Here is a 20,892-nt window from a genome sequence, read left to right as displayed (position 1 = left end):
TAACACAGAGAACGATGAAAACTTCCAAAAGGGATGCAGGGAACTAATAAAACAATATACAATTCTTGATTTTTTCCCCCATTCACCCATAAAAGAAAGATACACATGATCAACTGGAGAAGGCAATGGCGACCCACTCCAGTACTCTTGCCTGGAAAATCCCGTGGATGGAGGAGCCTGGTAGGCTGCAGTCCATGGGGTCTCGAAAAGTCGGACATGACTGAGCGACTTCACTTTCACTTTTCACTTTCATGCATTGGAGAAGGAAATGGCAACCCACTCCAGTCTTCTTGCCTGGAGAACCCCAGGGACGGACGGAGCCTGGTGGGCTGCTGTCTATGGGGTCACACAGAGTCGGACAGGACTGAAGCGACTTAGCAGTAGTACATGATCAACTAAATAAATATGCATATTTGGTTTGAAAAGGTATTAATTTCCTCTTCTGGACACTTTTTTTAAGGTTGTTTTTAAAAAAGGATTCATTTATTTGACTGCACTGGGTCAGTGTTCTGGCCCGTGGGATCTTCCATTGTGGCACGTGGGCTTCACAGCATATGGGATCTCAGCTCTCCGACCAGGGATCGAACCCCTATCCTCTGTATTGCAAAGGGAATTCTTAACCACCGGACCACCAGGGGAAGTTCCTGGAGCCTCTTACATAATGGTGTTTTTGCTAGTTTATGTATGCTATCTTTTTTTTAACTAGATAACAATTCACAGCAAGTTAAAAAGTTATAGGAATGTACCAGTTTTGAGTAAACTACAAATTTCACCCTTCAAAATCCATATATGAAGTAATTAGGACAGAGAGTATACAGCATGATATATTCCAACCTCACAGAGATCAAGTCCGAAAGGACAATGTGACTTGGGTTGCGTTTAGAAAAAAAAATCAACTGAGATATTTATTATTACCAATTGTAAGCAACTGGCGAAAAGGAGGGTAGATCTTACTGTACCCAGAAATTAATAAAACACTTGAAAAAACAAATATAAATTTAATAATAAACATTATGGTCAGGTTGTTTATTAAGGAGGCAACCACACATACAAGTTCGGCTATAGAAATGTTTGCAAATCAAACTTCATGTGATCTAAAAGGACCATGCGTAATGTCAAAAATGGACGCCTGTACATTCAATAAAAAGTTAAATATACATAGTCTAGATCATTCTAGAGTTATACAAACATCTGGGGACACATATGGATCTTATTTCCTTCAGAAAAACGTTTTTATAAAAGTGATGTATTGAGATAATAATTTTAAAAAGTATCTGACAATTATGAATGGTCCCCAGTATTACAAAATGTGATTTTCAGGGTATGAAAACCAAAAAAAGCCAACCCTTCAGAGTGTTTTATATTATACAAACAAGTTTTGTAGAAAAATGATCCAGCAAATGCTTGAGTTAAGAATATTTATATTTTTCCAATTCTTTACACTTTTATTAACACACTTACAAAAAAATAACATTCAAACACTGAAAAATTAAATAACTTTGGAAGCAGAGCTCATAGCCTTCTGCTCACATATAAGTGACAATTCTGGGCTGTTGGCACAAAAAAATAATCAACATTCATAAAACCCTTACTACTATATATCAAACATAAGTTAAAATCATAGGCACTAGTTTATCAAATCCACATTTCATCTGTAAGAGTAACCACAGCGAATCCTTATATTTTTCCCAAACAGAAAAATTGGCAATACACAAAGGCTTTCTAGTAAAAAGGCAATTTTTCTCTTTAGGAAACTAAAAGCCAATAGTCTGTGGTAGTATAACAGCAGGTAAAATAATACTTTACCTAACTCAGATCCATCATGTTCTTAACAAGTGATGAAAATTTTAATTAAAGAAAAATAGACATTTTTTTTTTCTGATGCAGCCATTAAAAAAAAAGTTAAATAACCTGAATATTCCTTTTGAAACTGATAATCTAACTTAAAAATGTAATGGGTGTTTTGTAAGAGTTAAAATTCCTTTTAATTATTAGATTGCAGCATTTTTTTTTTTTTTGCAATGTTGCACTGAAAACTGAGACCTATTTTTCCTCTTGTGTATACGTGGTTTAAAAGAGACAGTGGCTAGCTCTTTTACTTACTTAGATTTTTATAAGAGATACCCCTCTACCCGAAACAGATGCATTATCTTCCTCTGAAAAGCAACATTTTTAAGTTCATCATTATATGTGGAATTCTGGCGCCATCCTTTCCTGACCCACCCCCATCACCCTCAAATCCAAGAATAAAATTTCTTCCTTGCATTATACACCAAAATACACTAGCACTGGCAGTTTAAACTTCCAGCAGCTGTGCTAACTGAATGACTCCTTACTGGTCAAGCTAATAAAGACTACCATGATGTCCATCATGGCAGAACAGCGGTCTTGATCTTAAAAGTTTTATCCTTCTCTCAACCTATAAACCTCAGTACTATGCTGAATATAAGCTTCCCATTTCTCTCTCAATTTCTTTTGCCAACTTACAGAATGTCTTTGACTAACAGAAGATGAACGTATGTTCAAATATCTAAAATCCTTTAATGATCTGACTGCCAATATTTTAAAGCTCTACAAATTAAATATTTTAAAACAGACCTCACCATGAAAAAAATGAGAAGTCTGCAGAAGATGGAAGCTTTAGTCTAGTAATAGTCAAATAAAATCCAAATTAGTTATTTCTAGGATATATATAAGGGCCATCACAGAGCAAGTGTTTAACAGGTTAGAGTCACATGTAGTAGGTTTCATTTGTACCCCCAAATCCCAAAACTGACGTCAGACAGAATCTAAAAGGGACAGTATTTTCAAAGGGTGTTTTGAAACAGTTGCTCAGTTTAAAGCAGATAAACTTAAATAGGATTCAGCAGGCTATAATTTCCCACCACATAATAGGCTGCTAGGTCAATTAATAGTAACAATACAACTGTCATTACCAGAGTTTTTGAACGTTAAGTGCATAGATTACACCCCCTCCCCCTTATTGTATGGTTTTGTTCCAGGTTATAAGCACTGAAGTGGTGTTATTTATATCAAGAATAAAGACACATACTACTTGCTCTTTCCCATCATGGAAACCTGCTAATAAAAACAAGATCTCTTAGTCCTGTAACAGATAACAGCATGTGAAGAAGTTGGCTTCAATAGCAAAGGCTATCTTTCCTGAGCCAGGAGCTATAAAGTTTAGAAAGATTGTACAACTGATATTAAGCCCTTTTGGCAATCAAAACAAACACACAAAAGTCTGATATGTCGATGCAACATGATGGATGCACGGTGTAACACTATCTGGTGGTGGTGATATGTGAGCTACATCCAAAACTTAAGATTAAACAAAATGACAATTTTTCTAATGAATCTGTGAAAATAATTTATAGGATTCTCCCAAATTTAGGAACTGTGTTTTAAATCTCTAGCCCAGGTTTCTTCCCACCCTGTCCCCTTCCATCTCAATCTAGTTTCCTGGAGTACTAGTGAAACATTGTAGATAATTAGTCAGAATATTAGTTCTCATTAACACAAATATTTATTGATACTATGTATACAGTAACTTAGGTTGAATGTGAAGTTTTGGATAGCTAGAATTCACCTTGTGCACAAAGGTATGCTCTCATTTACAGATGGGCATTTCTCTTTGGCATCCATTAGTTTTTTGCCCAGATATTGGCCTCTGTCAAATATTAAAAAATCAATTTAGTTGCTATTAAATAAAACTAAAAGTGATTCCATGGAGAGTGATTGTATGATTACCAAACACATCTGATGTTAAATGTCATTAAAGTGCTGTTTGATCATCTCTGTCAATTTGTGCTAATTAAGACAGAGAGGGCTGGGATTTTATAAATCCCAAGAGTCTTATCTGAACAGTCTGCATATAAAAGTTGTCTTTTAGCCTGGTGAAGGGGTATCCATGAAGCTGTGGACCTCTGCATTCTTGTCTTTGCTGGTCAGTAACAGCCATCTTTCCAACTGTCATCTTTCATGCTGCCATAGGTTTTAGGAGCTGGCAAGGATCTGAAATAAAGCAATTTTACAGAATGATTTGCAAGGTTTTATGGAACATTACCATGCTATCTTCCACGCATATCAATTACTTTGTAGGTTGCAACACAATCCAATGTTCCAGGGAACTGCTGAGATCAAAGCTCTAAACAGCTATTAGCACGACCATTCTACATCAGGCATGTCCACAACTTTTAAGTTTTACTGGGTATCAGGTAACTGCACTAACCTCTTTTTTGCTAACATAGACACTGCAGTAAGAGAAAAGACTGTCTTATCTTTTCCAACCAAATGGATCACCAAACTTATTACTTATTTATTTGAGGGGTAAACTGATGAATGTGTTATCAGTGGCACAGTGTCACCATCATGAGAGAGGCAAAATGGGACAGAGCTTAAAAGGACTCTGAAGTCAGACATACTTGGAACTGTATGTTGCTAGTTGAAGTCTCAGGCAAATTACTTAACTTCATTAAATTTTAATATTCTCTGAAAAATAGGCATAACAACAGTACCTATATGTCTAATGCTATAGTAAAAATTAAGTAAGGTGTGCATGTGCATGCTAAGTCGCTTTAGCCGTGACCGACTCTGCGACCCTATGGACTGAAGCCTGCCAGGCTCCTCTGTCCATGAGATTCTCCAGGCAAGAATACTGGAGTGGGTTGCCATTTTTTCCTCCAAGGGATCATCCTAACGCAGGGATTGAAAAACTGTTGTACTCTACTGAACTCAAAAATGTAATATATTATCTTAGAAATAAAAGAAGTATGGTTAATTCAGTTTCAATGCTTAAGGCACAAAAGCACTTCTTTCATGCAAATAAATATTTCAAGTTTAATACATTCAACACCTAATGATGGTGGTAAGCACAGTCCTTACCACCATATCTGAAAGGTACAGATATGACTACATATATGTGACTCCCAATCTGGGTAGGCTCAGAATCATCTGGAGATTAAACAAACAAATTTAAAAACAGCATACCTACAGATCTGGGGCTTCACACCAGATCTACTTTGTAGGCAAAACTCAGCCTCTATATTTACATAAACTCCACAGAACATTCTGAACTGTAGTGAGATTTGAAAACCAACATCCTGGATTACACACTCAGACCTGACAGCTACAAGTTGTATCTTAAATCTCATTGTAGGTTCTACTATGCTTTTAATATCTTTACTGAATCTCATTATATTCAAAACAAACAAATACCACAACTGGATGGAGTGGTTCTAACAATTTTTCCTAGGAATTCACCAAGATGCTTAATCATACCAGGCATCTGGGCAAATTTAATCTGAATCAAAGTGATATAATACCCCAATGTCCCAAGTGAGAATTTCTTGAAAGTAATGTTTTATTCAAATTTTAATGATTTTAGTGGGAACCCACTAGGACTCCTGATCTTCACTATTAGAACTGAAGGTAATTCCTGTCTACCCACTTTCCTATACTCAAGAAGGTCAAAACAGAGTGTTTGCCACTTACCTGCGAACAGGCTGTGCAAGTTTGCTGCGAGGCACTGGTATACCCCCAGCAGAAGGGGCACTGGGTCTGGGCAAGCCACTTCTCATCACAGTTGTCCCTGCAGGTCTGGTTAGAGTAGTGCTGTTGATATTGCTGGGAGGATTTGCTGGGACTGTGTTCTGAACCATGGGAGGCCCAGGTGAGGAAGTGGTTTGCATGAGTTGTGTTGTTTCTTGGCTACCAGGAGAACCAGAGCCATGGTTACTAAATGCTTTTACTGGTTGCCGAAGAGCCAAAGGAGACGGTGCTGCAGGGGAGCGGAATTTACCTGGAGAAGGTACTGCAGAATGGCAAAGAAAAATCAACGTTTTCAGTGGAAATCAAGTGCAAGTGAAACTGCTGCTTTATGACTGGGCACCAGTACATCTGTATTCCTGAAAATTCACTCTATAGAAATGCAAGGAGTAAAGAATATTTCTGGGGTAATATATACATTTACATAAAGATCACTAGCAGCTCTTAAGTAACCAAGTCCTTACTCAGAGGACTGTAACTATCCTTGATAACAGTGTTTTAATTTTTAACTAGGTCAGCTAGGAATCCACAATAACAGAAGAGACACTGCAGCATTCTGTTTCAGCACGGCAACCAACCTAAGCCACATTGTAGAGGTGAAAAAAGTGCTGGCTACTAGAGGGTTGACTAGAATTTCAAACACTTTCCCCTCAAAGAAACAATCATGTAAACATGTATCAAGTACCTGGAAAGTAAGTCCTCTCTCATCCACAGTGTAACTTAAATCTTAGAAACTGAACCTGCTTCTGTTGTGCTTCAGCAAGTAAGGAAGTTAAAATCTAGGGGCACATCAAGAACTATATGAAGTCATAGGATAGAGACGCTATGTTTCGCTGGAATGTCAATTCTACTAAGTAGTTAGTTAAAAGACATTATTAAAACAAGTAATGATACACAAAAGAATTAAATGTACAATTGAAGTAATTTTTGTCAAAATAAGACTTCAAAATAAATTTTATTATTGTGGTGGTCCCTTAGCATTGTAAGCTCAGATGTTGCGGGATTCATTTGTCCTTTCCTGCTGATTCTATTTGGATAAATCACCTCTGGAAGGTTTCTTCAAATACCTATGAATGCCTACATACAATATAGATAAAAAAATATTACCTTAATATGCTTTACCTAACAAAGAACTCTGGGGTGGGGGTTCAGAGTGAATGATAGATGGGGGTAAGGCAGGAGAGTTCAGAGGAAAAGGGAGAAAGAAGTCAGAGTCACCCTATTCTCTCTGAACCTGCATTACTTTGCCTAAGATATGAATAGAGAGAAAGCTTGACTGTGTATCAAAATCCCAAGGAACATTAAAAGGAGGGGGAGAGGGGCCCAAGCACCATCCCCAGAAAATCTAGTTTGGAATGAAATCAATATACTTATTTTAAAACCACAATAGGAGTGTCCGACCATGTTGACAAAAACAGGACAGGGCTTACCCTCCTGCTATAAGCACCTCTATAATTTGGGTAAGATACATAAAAACGATTTTCAAATATTGAACAACAGGCAGTACAGGACTGTAATTCCTGAGAGAAGGAAAATAAATGTGATGAGCTCTCTGGCTTTTTTTGGGGAGGGGATGGTGGTGGACTTTTTGGATTATAGAATGAGGAGGAGGATCCAGAGAATATCAAAATTATCTTGCTGAGTTGAGGAGACAAAAATTGGACTCTGAGGGGCAAAGTACCTTAGAGGAGGGAGGTGCTCCAGAAGACCTCTATAACTCAGGTCTGTTTGAACCTCTGCCTGAATACTGAGCTGTGCACTCACCAAGTAAAGCTCCATATGACTGAGCAAAGAAGGCATGTAGTAAACTGAACAGTTTCCAAAGCTTATACAGGACTAGGACACGTTTGAGTTTCAACTAGTTAGAGCAGAGAATCCTTGCCAAATATTCAGGGCAATCAGGGGACACTCTAAAAGGAATAAACTAGTTCTAGAATAAAACAACTCTAAATCCACTCTAACAAAACTCAACAAAAAGCCACTAAAGCAGGGATCAGCAGGTTACCACTCATGGGAAACTAAAATGCTTTTGTAAATAAAGTTTTATTAGAATATGGCAACATTTGTATGTTTATATTTATTGTCTATGGCTGCTTTCCAGCTACAAAGTAAAACAGTTACAATAGAGACCATATCACCCATGATCCTAAAATATTTACTATCTGGTTCTTTAAGAAAATGTTTGTTGATCCTTGCTCTAAGGATCACACTAATCTATAAATAACTGTCTACCAGAACAAAGTCCACACTATTTAAAATTAGATAACAAAATCCAGCATACAACATAAAACTTCACAATGTCTACTAACCAATAAAAACTAGTAGACATATAAAGAAACTGTAAAGTGATAACCAAAACTAGGCTAAAAATTAGTCAGGACAAACAGATTAAGAAGTCACAGGGATGACTGAGCTACTGAACTACTGTAATAGTTTATAAATACTATTACATACAAGCTTAAGGATATAAAAAAATATAAATATGAGATGAGAATTAAAAGATTTTTTGAAGAGCTAGATAGAACTTTTTAAAAAACTTTAGGAATTCTATTCTTATTATTTTTGGCTGCACCCTGTGGCTTGTGGAGAGAAAACAGACTTAAAAAAAAGTCTCCCAAGGCAATAAACATAAAAGTGAAAATAAACAAATAGGACATAATCAAACTTACAAGCTTTTGTATAACAAAGGAAACCATAAACAAAATGAATAAACAACTTAAAGAATGGTATAACATATTTACAAATGATGGGACAAACAAGGGCTTAATTTCCAAAATATACAAACAGCTCATATAACTGAACAGCAAAAAACAACCAACCAATTGAAAAATGGGCAGAAGACCTACATAGACATTTCTCCAAAGAAGACATACAGGTGGCCAATGCGCACATGAAAAGATACTCAATCATTAGAAAAATTCAAATCAAATCTATGATGAGGTACCACCTCACACCCATCAGAAAGGTCATGATAAAAAACTCTACAAAATAATAAATGTTGGAGATGGTGTGGAAAAAAAGGAACCCTCCTACACTGTTGGTGGGAATGTAAACTGATGCAGCCACTATGGAAAACAGTACAGAGGATCTTCAAAAAATTAAAAATAGATCTACCATATGATCCAGCAATCCCACTCCCAGGCAAACATCCAGACAAAACCACAATTCAAAAAGATAAACACAGTCCTATGTTCACAGCAGAACTATTATTCACAATAGCAAAGACCTGGAAACAACCTGAATATCAATCAACAGATGAATGGATAAACAAGATGTGTTACATATACACAATAGAATATTACTCAGTTGTAAAAAAAAGAATGAAATAATGCCATTTGCAGCAACATGGATGAACCTAGAGATTATGAGACTAAGTGAAATATGTTAAAAAAAGACAGATACCATATATCACTTATATGTGGAATATAAAATATGACACAAATAAACCTATTTATGAAACAGAAACAGACACAAAGAACAGACTTGTGGTTGCCAAGGGGGAATGAAGTGGGGGGAGGGATGGATTGGGAGTTTCGGATTAGCAGAGGCAAACCATTACATACAGAATGGATAAACAACAGGATCCTATTGCATAGCACAAGGAACTACATTCAATATCATGTGATAAAACCATAATTAAAAAGAATTTTTAAAATGTATATATATGTATAACTGAATCACTTTGTTGTACAGCAGAAATTAACACAGCACTCTAAACTAACTATTAATACTTCAACAGAAAAAAAGAAAGAAAGGAACAAACAGAATTTTCAGGGACCTGCAGGGTTACAAGAGGCTTACATCTGTATATCACTGGAGTACTAGGAAGAAAGGACAAAGAGAGGACAAAAAGTATAGTGGGAAACAATGACTTTCGTATATTAAAACTCACCATATTTGCTAAAGGACATAAACCTGAAGATTCAAAAAACTAAGAGAACACTAAACTAGATAAATCCAAAGCAATCCATGTCAAAACACATCACAATTAAACTTTTGAACATGAAACACAATAAAAACCTTGAAGTCAGAGAGAGAGATAATACATAACCTATAGGGGAAGATGAATTTTTAACAACAGTGGACTTCCCATCATAACCCACAGAGATTAGAAGGAAAGTGGCATAAACTTTTCAAGAGTTGAAAGAAAAGAAATGTCAACGCAGAATCCTATGCCCAGAGAAAATATCCTAGAAAAATTAAGGGAAAATCAAGACATTCTCAAGACAAGAAAACCAAGACAATGTGTGGGCAGCAGACCCATTTCCTCCCCACCACCCTGCCAAAAAAACCCAGTCGAACAAGTTCTATAAACAGGCAGAAGATGATAAAAAGATGGAACCCTTGAATACCAGAAAGGAAGAAAGAATAAGGTAAACAAAAATATAGGCAGACACACAGGCTTTCCTTCTCCTTGAGTTTTCAAAATTATATTTGCAGGTTTAAGAAAAATTTGTAATACTAATGTCATTGGAAATATTAAAGTAAATATTTATGACAATTATAAATAGGGTGAGGGTAAAGATACATGAAAAAAGGTAAGGTTTACATACTTGAACTGATAAAATGATAACATCAACAGTGAAGTGAAGTGAAAGTCGCTCAGTCATGTCCGACTCTTTGTGACCCCATGGACTATATAGTCCATGCAATTCTCCAGGCCAGAATACTGGAGTGGGTAGCCTTTCCCTTCTCCACAGGACCTTCCCAACCCAGAGATCGAATCCAGGTCTCCCGCATTGCAGGCAGATTCTTTACCAGTTGAGCCACAAGGGAAGCCCAAGAATACTGGAGTGGGTAGCCTATCCCTTCTCCAGTGGATCTTCCCGACCCAGGAATCAAACCAGGGTCTCCTGCATTACAGGTGGATTCTTTATCAACTGAGCTATGAGAGACTGATATGTATATATGATGTAATGCATATATAATGTAATACAGTCACCATAATAACTATGCAAATATATGCACTCAAAAACACTACATTTAAGTCATTTGTGGTTGCCATAGTGGAGAGAGAAAATCAGACAAAGTTGGTCCAAAGGTACAAACTTCCAATTATAAGACTAATAAGTACCAGGGGTATAATGTATTGATAGAACTTAATTAACTGCTGTATGTTATATATGCAAGTTGCTAGAAGAGTGAATCTTAAGATTTTTTGGTTTTGTAGCTGCATGAGATGATGGATGTTCACTAAACTTAACTGGCTATCATTTCATAATGTATGGAAATCAAATCATTATGTTGTATATCTTATATATATACAGTGTTGTATGCCAATTACATCTCAATAAAACTAAAAGGGAAAAAACACTGTAAGTCAAAATGGAATTCTAAAGAATGTTCAAGTAACCCACAGGAATGCAAGAAAAAGAAAACAGATAAATGAAAAATAGGGAAAACAAACAGAAAACAACAAATAAAAATGGCAGACTTAAGCACATCAATAATTACACGAAATGTAAATGGGCCATCTGTATCAATTATTAAGCCAGATTTGGTAGAAATGCATTTAAAATATAACCTAAGTTTATGCTGCCTATAAGAAAACTCACTTCAAATATAAAAATATAGGGAGGTTGAAAGTTAAGGGATGGGAAAAGATATATCATGCCAACAATACAAAACGCAAAGCATGATGTTTACAGTAATATCAGATAATTAAAAAGAAAATTACACAGGACAAGGAAGGATAATACATAATGAAAGCAGGGTCAAATTACCAAGACAAGCCAATCCTAAATGTGTACATACTAAAGACAGCTATAAACATGTGAAGGAAATACTTTGAACTGAAAGGAGAAATAGACAAACCCATAACAGTTGGGAGATTTCAACATCTCCCTCTCAACTAACAGAACTAGACAGAAAACAAGCAAGTGTATGTAAAAACTCAACATCACCACCACCAATCATAGGATCTAATTGACATTTATATCAACAGAACAGTCTACTCAACAACAGGAGAAAACACATTCTTTTCAAGTGTCCACAGAAACCAAGTCAAGACAGACTATACCCTGGGCCATAAAGCAAACTTCAACAAGTTTTTAAAAAACTGAAATTACAAAGAGTACTTTCTCTGATCATAATACAATGAAACTAGAAATCAATAACTAAAAGGTAACAAAGATTTTAAAAATCACTTGAAAACCAAACAATACACTTGAATAGAAATTTTATAATATATGGAACTGAATAAAAATTAAAATACAAAATATCAAAGTTTGTGGGTCATAATTAGAAAGTCTTACATCAGTAATCTAAGTTCCTATCTTCAAAAACCTAGAAAAAGTAGAGTAAAAAAACTCAAAGCAAGCAGAAGAAAATAATAAAGAGCAAAAATTAATGAGACTGAAAATAGAAGAGCACAGAAAAAAAAATCAATGAAATAGAGAGTTCTTTCACAACTGACAAACCTGACAAAATAAAAAGGAGAGAAAATACATAGTATCAGTAGTGAAATGGGATATCACTACAGACCCTGGAGACGTACTGAGAACAATTCTACACATGTTAATTTGACAATTTAGATGAAAAGAACCAACTGTTCAAAATGCACAAACTACCGTGACTCATCTGGTATGTAACAGATTAACTGAATGGCCGTATAATTATTAAGGAAACTGATTACCAACAATGGATTGTCTAGTCAAAGCTATGGTTTTTACAGTAGTCATGTATGGATTTGAGAGTTGGACTATAAAGAAAGCTGAGTGCCGAAGATTGGTGCTTTTGAACTGTGGTGCTGGAGAAGACTTTGAGAGTCCCTTGGACTGCAAAGAGATCAAATCAGCCAATTCTAAAGGAAATCAGTCCTGAATATTCACTGCAAGGACTGATGCTGAAGCTAAAACTCCATTACTTTGGCCACCTGATGCAAAGAACCAACTCCTTAGAAAAGATCCTGCTGCTGGGAAAGATTGAAGGCAGGAGGAGAAGAGGACGACAGAGGATGAGATGGTTGGATGGCATCACCGACGCGATGGACATGAGTTTGAGTAGGCTTCGGGAGTTGGTGATGGACAGGAAGGCCTGGCGTGCTGCAGTCCATGGGGTCGCAAAGAGTCAGACATGACTGAGTGACTGAACTGAACTGACTGAACTGAAATTTCATAACTCGAAATCCTCTGAAAGAGAAACCTCCAGGCACAGACAACTTCACTGAAAAAATCTACCAAATGTTTAAAGAGGAATTAACATCAATTCCATATACTCTCTACCGGAAAAGAGAAGAGGAGAGAATAAATCAAAATTCATTTTATGAAATATCAGCCATAATATCAAAACAGAAAAAGACAGTGTCAAAAAAGAAACTTGAAGACCAATACCTCTCAGGAATATGGACATAAAACTCTTAACAAAATATAAACAGAAAGAACTCAGTGATATAAAAAAAAATTATACACCATGATCAAGTGGGGTTTTTTCCCAGGATGCAAAGATAGTCCAATATTTGAAAATCGATCAACATAATCCTCCACAATAACAGGCTAAAGAAGAAAAAGTACATGAGCCCACCTATTTTTGATGGAAAAAAGCATTTGACAAAGTTCAACACATATTCATGACAAAATTTTCAGAAAAAGATGGAATAGGAACTTCAACTTGATAAAGAGCACCTACAAAAAAATCTACAGCTAACATTATACTTACATGATATAACAATATAAACAATATATAATAATAACCTCAGATATGCAGATGATAACACCACCCTTATGGCAGAAAGCAAAGAACTAAAGAGCCTCTTGATGAAAGTGAAAGAGGAGAGTGAAAAAGTTGGCTTAAAGCTCAACATTCAGAAAACTAGGATCATGGTATCTGGTCCCATCACTTCACGGCAAATAGATGGGGAAACAGTGGAAACAGTGTCAGACTTTATTTTTTTGGGCTCCAAATTCACTGCAGATGGTGGCTGCAGCCATGAAATTAATAGACACTTGCTCCTTGGAAGAAAAGTTATGATCAACCTAGACAGCGTATGAAAAAGCAGACACATTACTTTGCCAACAAAGGTCCGTCCAGTCAAAGCCATGGTTTTTCCAGTAGTCATGTATGGATGTGAGAGTTGGACTATAAAGAAAGCTGAGCACCGAAGAATTGATGCTTTTAAACTGTGGTGTTGCAGAAGACTTGAGAATCCCTTGGACTGTAAGGAGATCAAATCAGTCAACCCTAAAGGAAATCAGTTCTGAATATTCACTGCAAGGACTGATGCTGAAGCTGAAACCCCAATACTTTGGCCACTTGATGCGAAGAACTGACTCATTTGAAAAGACCCCGATGCTGGGAAAGATTGAGGGTTGGAGGAGAAGGGGATGACAGAGGATGAGATGGTTGGATGGCATCACCAATGCGATGGACATGAGTTTGAGTAAACTCCAGGAGTTGGCATACTGCTGTCCATGGGGTTGCAGAGAGTCAGACATGACTGAGTGACTGAACTGAACTGAACATTATATTTAATGAGGAAAGACTGAATGCTTCCCCTCTAAGATCAGGAACAAGGTAAGGATATATGCTCTCATCACTCTTATGCAACTCAGTGCCAGAAGTTCCAGTGAGTGCAATAAATAAGAACAGAAAACAATGGACCTTAGGTTGGTACAAACATAACAGGTTTTTTACATTGCTGAAACTTGCCATTTGATACTGGAATACATTCTTCATAAAGGTGGTTATGTTACACATCATTTTAATTCACATTTCTTGCTTTATGCTTTTTGCTAATGACTTATTACTTATTTTTTATATTTTAGATTATGGAAATGATGTTAGACAAAAAGCAACTTCAAGTGATTTTCTTATTTAGTTCAAAATGGGTCATAAAGCAGCGGAGACAACTCACAGCATCAAGAACACATTTGGCCCAGGAACTGCTAGGGAACATACAGTGCAGTGGTGGTTCAAGAAGTTTTACAAAGGAGAAGAGAGCACTGCAGAGGAGGAGCATAGTGGCCATCCATTGGAAGATGCCAACTGAGAGACATCATCGAAGCTAATCCTCTTACAACTAACCACATGAGAAGTTGCCTAAGTCTCAATGTCGACCATTCTGTGGTGGTTTGGCAGAGGAAGCAAATTGGGAAGATGAAAAAGCTCAGTTAGTGGGTGCCTCATGAACTGACTGCAAATCAGAAAATTGTCATTTTGAAGTATTGTCTTCTTTTATTCTACACAATGAGCCATTTTGCAATCCTATTGTGATGTATGATGAAACCAGGATTTTGTATGACAACACATGAGGACCAGCTCATGGCTGGACTGAGAAGAAGATCCAAAGAACTTCTCAAAGCTAAACTCGCATGCAAAGGTCATGGTCACTGTTTGGTGGTCTGCTGTGGTTTGATCCACTACAGCTTTTTGAATCCTAACGAAACTGTTACATCTGAGAAGTATGCTCAGCAAATTAATGAGATGTAACAAAAACAAGCAACGTTTGCAGCCGGCATCAGTCAACAGAAATGGCCCAATTCTTCTCCACGACAACGCCTGACTGCACATTACACAACTGATGCTTCACAAGTTGATCAAATTGGGCTACTAAGTTTTGCTTCATCCACCATATTCTCCGGACCTCTCATCAATCGACTACTATTTCTTTAAGCATCTTCGACAACTTTTTGCAGGGAAAATGGATCCACAACCACAGGAGGCAGAAAATGCTTTCCAAGAGTTCATCAAATCCCGAAGCACAGATTTTTATGCTCTAGGAATAAGCAAACCTATTTCTCATTGGCAAAAATTTGTCTATTGTAATGGTTCCTATTTTGATTAATAAAGATGTGTTTGAGCCTAGTTATGATTTAAAATTCATAGTACAAAACTGTAATTACTCTTGCACCAACCTAATAGATTTCTGGGAAAGACTGAGGGCAGAGGGAGAAGAAAGTGTCAGAGGATGAGATGGCTGGATGGCATCACCGACGCTGTGGACACGAACTTGGGCAAACTCCAGGAGATAGTGAGGGACAGGGAGGCCTGAAATACTGCAGTCCATAGGATCACAAAGAGTCAGACACAACTGGGCGACTGAACAACAACAACAAGTTAGGGGGGAAAAAAAAACTCTTTTTACACAGAAAATCCCAAGGAATCTAAAAAACAGACAAAAAATAAAATCTTCCAGAAATTCTAAGCTCAGGAAAGTCACAAAATGTAAGATAAACATACAAAAACCAATTATATTTCTATATGCCAGCAGTAAGTGTATGGAAATATAAATTTTAAATGCAATACCATTTGCACTGCATCCCAAAATAGAGAAAAATACATACATAGATGCAAATCTAACAAAACAAGTTTCAGCAGATACCAAAGGTTAGCTGTGAAGATCAAATGAGTAATGTATACGCAAACTGTTGATAAAATGTAAAATATTACAGGATTTATAAGACAAATCATATCCATGCCTCCCATACCCAGGGAATGTGGTGCCTCTCAGCCTGCTGCAGCTCAGTTTTCTGGAAAGATATTCAACAATGCCACTCAGGACAGTCTCCTGGGCTGTTCTGATAAACTGACTAAAATATAGGCATTAAGTAAGTTAGGCTCTATCACCCAAATTAATTATGACAGCAGGATATAATTTCTCTTTACTCATTTTGGATATCAAGAATTATACTTGAACCAAGGCACAAAATGAAGGAATGTTATCTGCCCCAAGCAAGAATTAGAATTCTATTTATAAAACTGACATGACTAAGAATGTTAACTGTGGTGTCAGAGTCATCTCTAAAATGGAATGGTGGGTGATATGAGGATTCTTGTTTTTCATACTCATTTTTGTCTTTTAATAAGCATTTAATAAAAATCTGTTTATTTTCTATTTAAGGCTTAAATAATTCAGCAGGCACTTCACTCTAAAAAACAGAAACTGATTAAACTGTATACTGTATTCATCTTGATATTCACTGAATTTTTTACAAATAATCTATCACAACATTAAACACTATCTTGCAATATAAAAACTAGACATATCAAGTGGTTGTTTTCAGTCATGTGTCAACCAAACTACAAATTACATTAATTGTATAATTTTTAAAAAATATGTAAATGTCCAATAAATATATAGTTTGCAATAAAAACACATAATGCCAAACATTGGCCACCAAGACTAATGGGGAACAAAATACTTATTAAAACATATATGCCATTCAGTTAATTAATAAAGAATAAGGACAAAAATACTTCCTTGTCAGTTATCCTAATTACACTACTCATTCCAGCCCCTCAATGATCTATGCACCATAAATGATGGGCAACAGGTTACTGACATAGTAAGGGCTTTAAAAATAATTTCTGGTTATTAAAGGCCACAGAGATGAAGTAAATATGATTCTCTCATTACAAAGTTAAAGAATCCTTGTTAAACGAGATGGTAGTAACCATCTAGTACAACCCTTCCACTCTATAGTGAACGAAAATTGCCATAATCACAGAAATCAACTGACCAAATAAATAGGAAAATGAGGCCTTGAATCCAGGTCTCCTGATTCCCAGACTGGTAATACCAAAGGAGAAACACCTCTGGGACTAAAAGTTAAAATATCATTTTTAACATTTTAAATTTCAGCTAGACTCAGAAAGTTTATTTGTGGGGCTACTATCCTATGCAAGTTTGATAAGATATGACACCAAGGCATATTAAATTTTTAATGGCTAACAAGTAATCATAAAAAAGTCTTTGATTTCTTCTTTCATTAGTATACAGTACTTGCCATTATTTTTCTAAGCATATAAAGAGAATATTTATTAAACATAAAGGCAGAAGAAACCTGTGAGAATCGACTTCACTAGCTTTTCTTCCATATATACAAAAACACTAATAGATAATAAATAAGCTACCAACAAACATCTGCAGCATCAGCAGCATTATTCACAATAAATACAAAATGGGAAACAACTCAAATGTCCACCAACTGATGAATGGATAGACAAAATTGGTTTGTGTCCATACAATGGGATATTATTTGGCAATAAAAAAGGAACAAAGTACTAATACATGCTAAATACGAAGAACTTTGGAAATGTTATGGTAAGTGAAATAAGCCAGCTGCAAAGATCACATATTGTATGAATCTATTGATATGAAATGTATAGCATAGGCAAATCCAGAGACAGATTAGTGGTTACCAGTGCCTGGAAGGAGTGGGGAATGGGGACTGACTGCTAACAGTGCCTGTATTTCTTATGGGGTGATGAAAATTTCTAAAATCAGACAGTGGTTAACAGTTGCTCAACTTATGAACTGACCTTTGAGTAATTCAAGGAGTTAGAGGTGCTGACCATTTTCACAGTGGAAAATCCACACATAACTTTGCAGTTGGCCCTCTGTATGCATGGTTCTGCGCCTGTGGATTCAGCCACTACAGACCGTGTAGTAGTGTAGCACATGTGCATAGTGAAAAAATCCATGTATAAGTGAACCCACACAGTTCAAACCCATGTTGTTCACGGGTTAACTGTATCACCCTTTTTTTGCGTACACTTTAAAAGAATGAATTTTAAAATAAGGGAGGAGAATAAAAGCAAGAAACCTCAGAAAATAAATAGCCCTATTTTCGAACAGTTCCCTAAAACAACAGAAGAGGGAGCACTACAGCCATAAATTAGAAACTTAAAACTCCCTTTCTAAGTGTTTAGAAAACCAATTTCACAGAACAATAAACAACAGAAAGAATGAGGCCAAATTTCATATAAAGCTATTATATGAAAAAAAAGAAAGTAAGAAAATAAATAATAGAATAATACTTCTACTAATGGTGAAATCTTGCCAAATATGTCTACCATGCATACACAACAAAGGTCCATCTAGTCAAAGCTATGGTTTTTCGGGTAGTCATGTATGGATGTGAGAGTTGGATTATAAAGAAAGCCGAACACCGAAGAACTGATGCTTTTGAAGTGTGGTGTTGGAGAAGACTCTTGATAATCCCCTGGACTGCAAGGAGATCAAATCAGTCCTTCCTAAAGGAAATTAGTCCTGAATATTCATCAGAAGGACTGATGCTAAAGCTGAAACTCCAATATTTTGGCCACCTAATGTGAAGAACTGACTCACGGACAAAGAATTAATCTCAAAAATATACAAGCAACTCCTGCAGCTCAATTCCAGAAAAATAAAAGACCCAATCAAAAAGTGGGCCAAAGAACTAAATAGACATTTCTCCAAAGAAGACATACAGATGGCTAACAAACATATGAAAAGATGCTCAACATCACTCATTATCAGAGAAATGCAAATCAAAACCACAATGAGGTACCATTTCACGCCAGTCAGAATGGCTGCAACCCAAAAGTCTACAAGAAATAAATGCTGGAGAGGGTGTGGAGAAAAGGGAACCCTCTTACACTGTTGGTGGGAATGCAAACTAGTACAGCCACTGTGGAGAACAGTGTGGAGATTCCTTAAAAAAACTGGAAATAGAACTGCCATATGACCCAGAAATCCCACTGCTGGGCATACACACCGAGGAAACCAGAATTGAAAGAGACACGTGTACCCCAATGTTCATCACAGCACTGTTTATAATAGCCAGGACACGGAAGCAACCTAGATGTCCATCAGCAGATGAATGGGTAAGAAAGCTGTGGTACATATACACAATGGAGTATTACTCAGCCATTAAAAAGAATATACTTGAATCAGTCCTAATGAGGTGGATGAAACTGGAGCCGATTATACAGAGTGAAGTAAGCCAGAAAGAAAAACACCAATACAGTATACTAACACATGTATATGGAATTTAGAAAGATGGTAATGATAACCCTGTATGCGAGTCAGCAAAAGAGACACAGATGTATAGAATAGTCTTTTGGACTCTGTGGGAGAGGGCGAGGATGGGATGATATGGGAGAATGGCACTGAAACATGTAAATTTACACATGTGAAACGAATCGCCAGTCCAGGTTCCATGCATGATACAGGGTGCTTGGGGCTGGTGCACTAGGATGACCCAGAGGGATGGGATGGGGAGGGAGGTGGGAGGAGGGGTTTCAGGATGGGGAACACATGTACATCCATGGTGGATTCATGTCAATGTATGGCAAAACCACTACAATATTGTAATGTAAAAAAAAAATTAATTAATTAAAAAAAAAAGAAAGAAAAGACCCTGATGCTGGGAAAGATTGAAGGCAGGAAGAGAAGGGGGTGGCAGAGTATGAGATGGTTGGATGGCATCACTGACTGGATGGACATGAGTTTGAGCAAGCACCAAGAGTCTGCAATGGACAGGGAAGCCTGGCATGTTGCAGTTCAAGGGGTCACAAAGAGTCAGACATGACTGAGCAACTGAACTGAACTGATGCACTGCTGCTGCTGCTGCTGCTGCATCGCTTCAGTCATGTCCAACTCTGTGTGACCCCATAGACGGCAGCCCACCAGGCTCCGCCATCCCTGGGCTTCTCCAGGCAAGAACACTGGAGTGGGTTGCCATTTTCTTTTCCAATGCATGAAAGTGGAAAGTGAAAGTGAAGTCGCTCTGTCATGTCTGACTCTTCACGACCCCATGGACTGCAGCATACCAGGCTCCTCCATCCATGGGATTTTCCAGGCAAGAGTACTGGAGTGGGGTGCCATTGCCTTCTCTGAACTGATGTGCACACACACACAAAGATGAAAATTACAAGATACAAAAGAACATAATAAATAATGAAAAACACTCAAAAGTGAGATGGTGGAACACAGAAAAGATTTAGACGTAAAATAAATCATTTCAAAGTGAAGTCTAAGATGCAAGGAACAAGAGTCACCATACACAACAGAGTGCTTTAAGAGAAATAAATAATGAAAATAAACTTTTATAGAACAAGAAGAAATTAAGAAAGATGAAAAGGATTCAAGAGAAGGCAACAAATATAGAAGGCAAAGAACTCCTAATATGTGTACAAGAATTCCCACAAAAAGAGAAGAGCAATACAAAAGGACGCAATAATGAAAACTATAATTTCAAAGAACTTGTCTAAAATTTTTAAATCTCTGCAACTTTAAATTGAAATAACACAAGTCTGGGGAAATCAACTCAGAAGAACCAACAAAGAGATGCATTCTCATAAATTATTGGACTTTAAAGAGAAAAAAAAACCTTTGGACATCTAGATAAAAATATCAAATGATTGTAACAGAAACAACTCTTATTCCTGACAAAAAATAAGAGTCATATATTTAGGATACTCAAGGAAAGAAAATATAAGCCAAAGATTTCATATCAAGCTGACTTTCAAATATAAAAATAGCAAACAAGCTGTCACCAACATACAAAAAATGAGAGAATGGATATTGTTCCCATAACTCCTTCTGAAGGAATCTACTAGAGGATAAGCTTTAAATAAAAAAAT

At 36.7% G+C, this 20,892-nt stretch overlaps 1 protein-coding gene across 2 annotated transcripts in view; it reads right to left on the bottom strand.

Annotated features, from left to right (window-relative positions):
* Positions 1–993: 993 nt before the first annotated feature.
* Positions 994–20,892, bottom strand: part of SLAIN2 (SLAIN motif family member 2) — a 71,440-nt gene continuing 51,541 nt past the window's right edge. For both annotated transcript variants that reach the window (XM_061420102.1, XM_061420103.1), the window contains 2 exons: positions 5,494–5,812; positions 994–4,014 (listed from right to left, as the gene is read on the bottom strand). In XM_061420102.1, the coding sequence (XP_061276086.1) occupies positions 3,948–4,014; positions 5,494–5,812 (386 nt within the window). In that variant the 3' untranslated portion in view covers positions 994–3,947. The remainder of the gene's footprint in view (positions 4,015–5,493; positions 5,813–20,892) is intronic.

This window comes from Bos javanicus, chromosome 6, assembly GCF_032452875.1.
Source record: "Bos javanicus breed banteng chromosome 6, ARS-OSU_banteng_1.0, whole genome shotgun sequence".
Taxonomy (NCBI): domain Eukaryota; kingdom Metazoa; phylum Chordata; class Mammalia; order Artiodactyla; family Bovidae; genus Bos; species Bos javanicus.
Note: the sequence above shows the minus strand (reverse complement) of the source record. Positions and strands in the feature narration are given on the sequence as shown.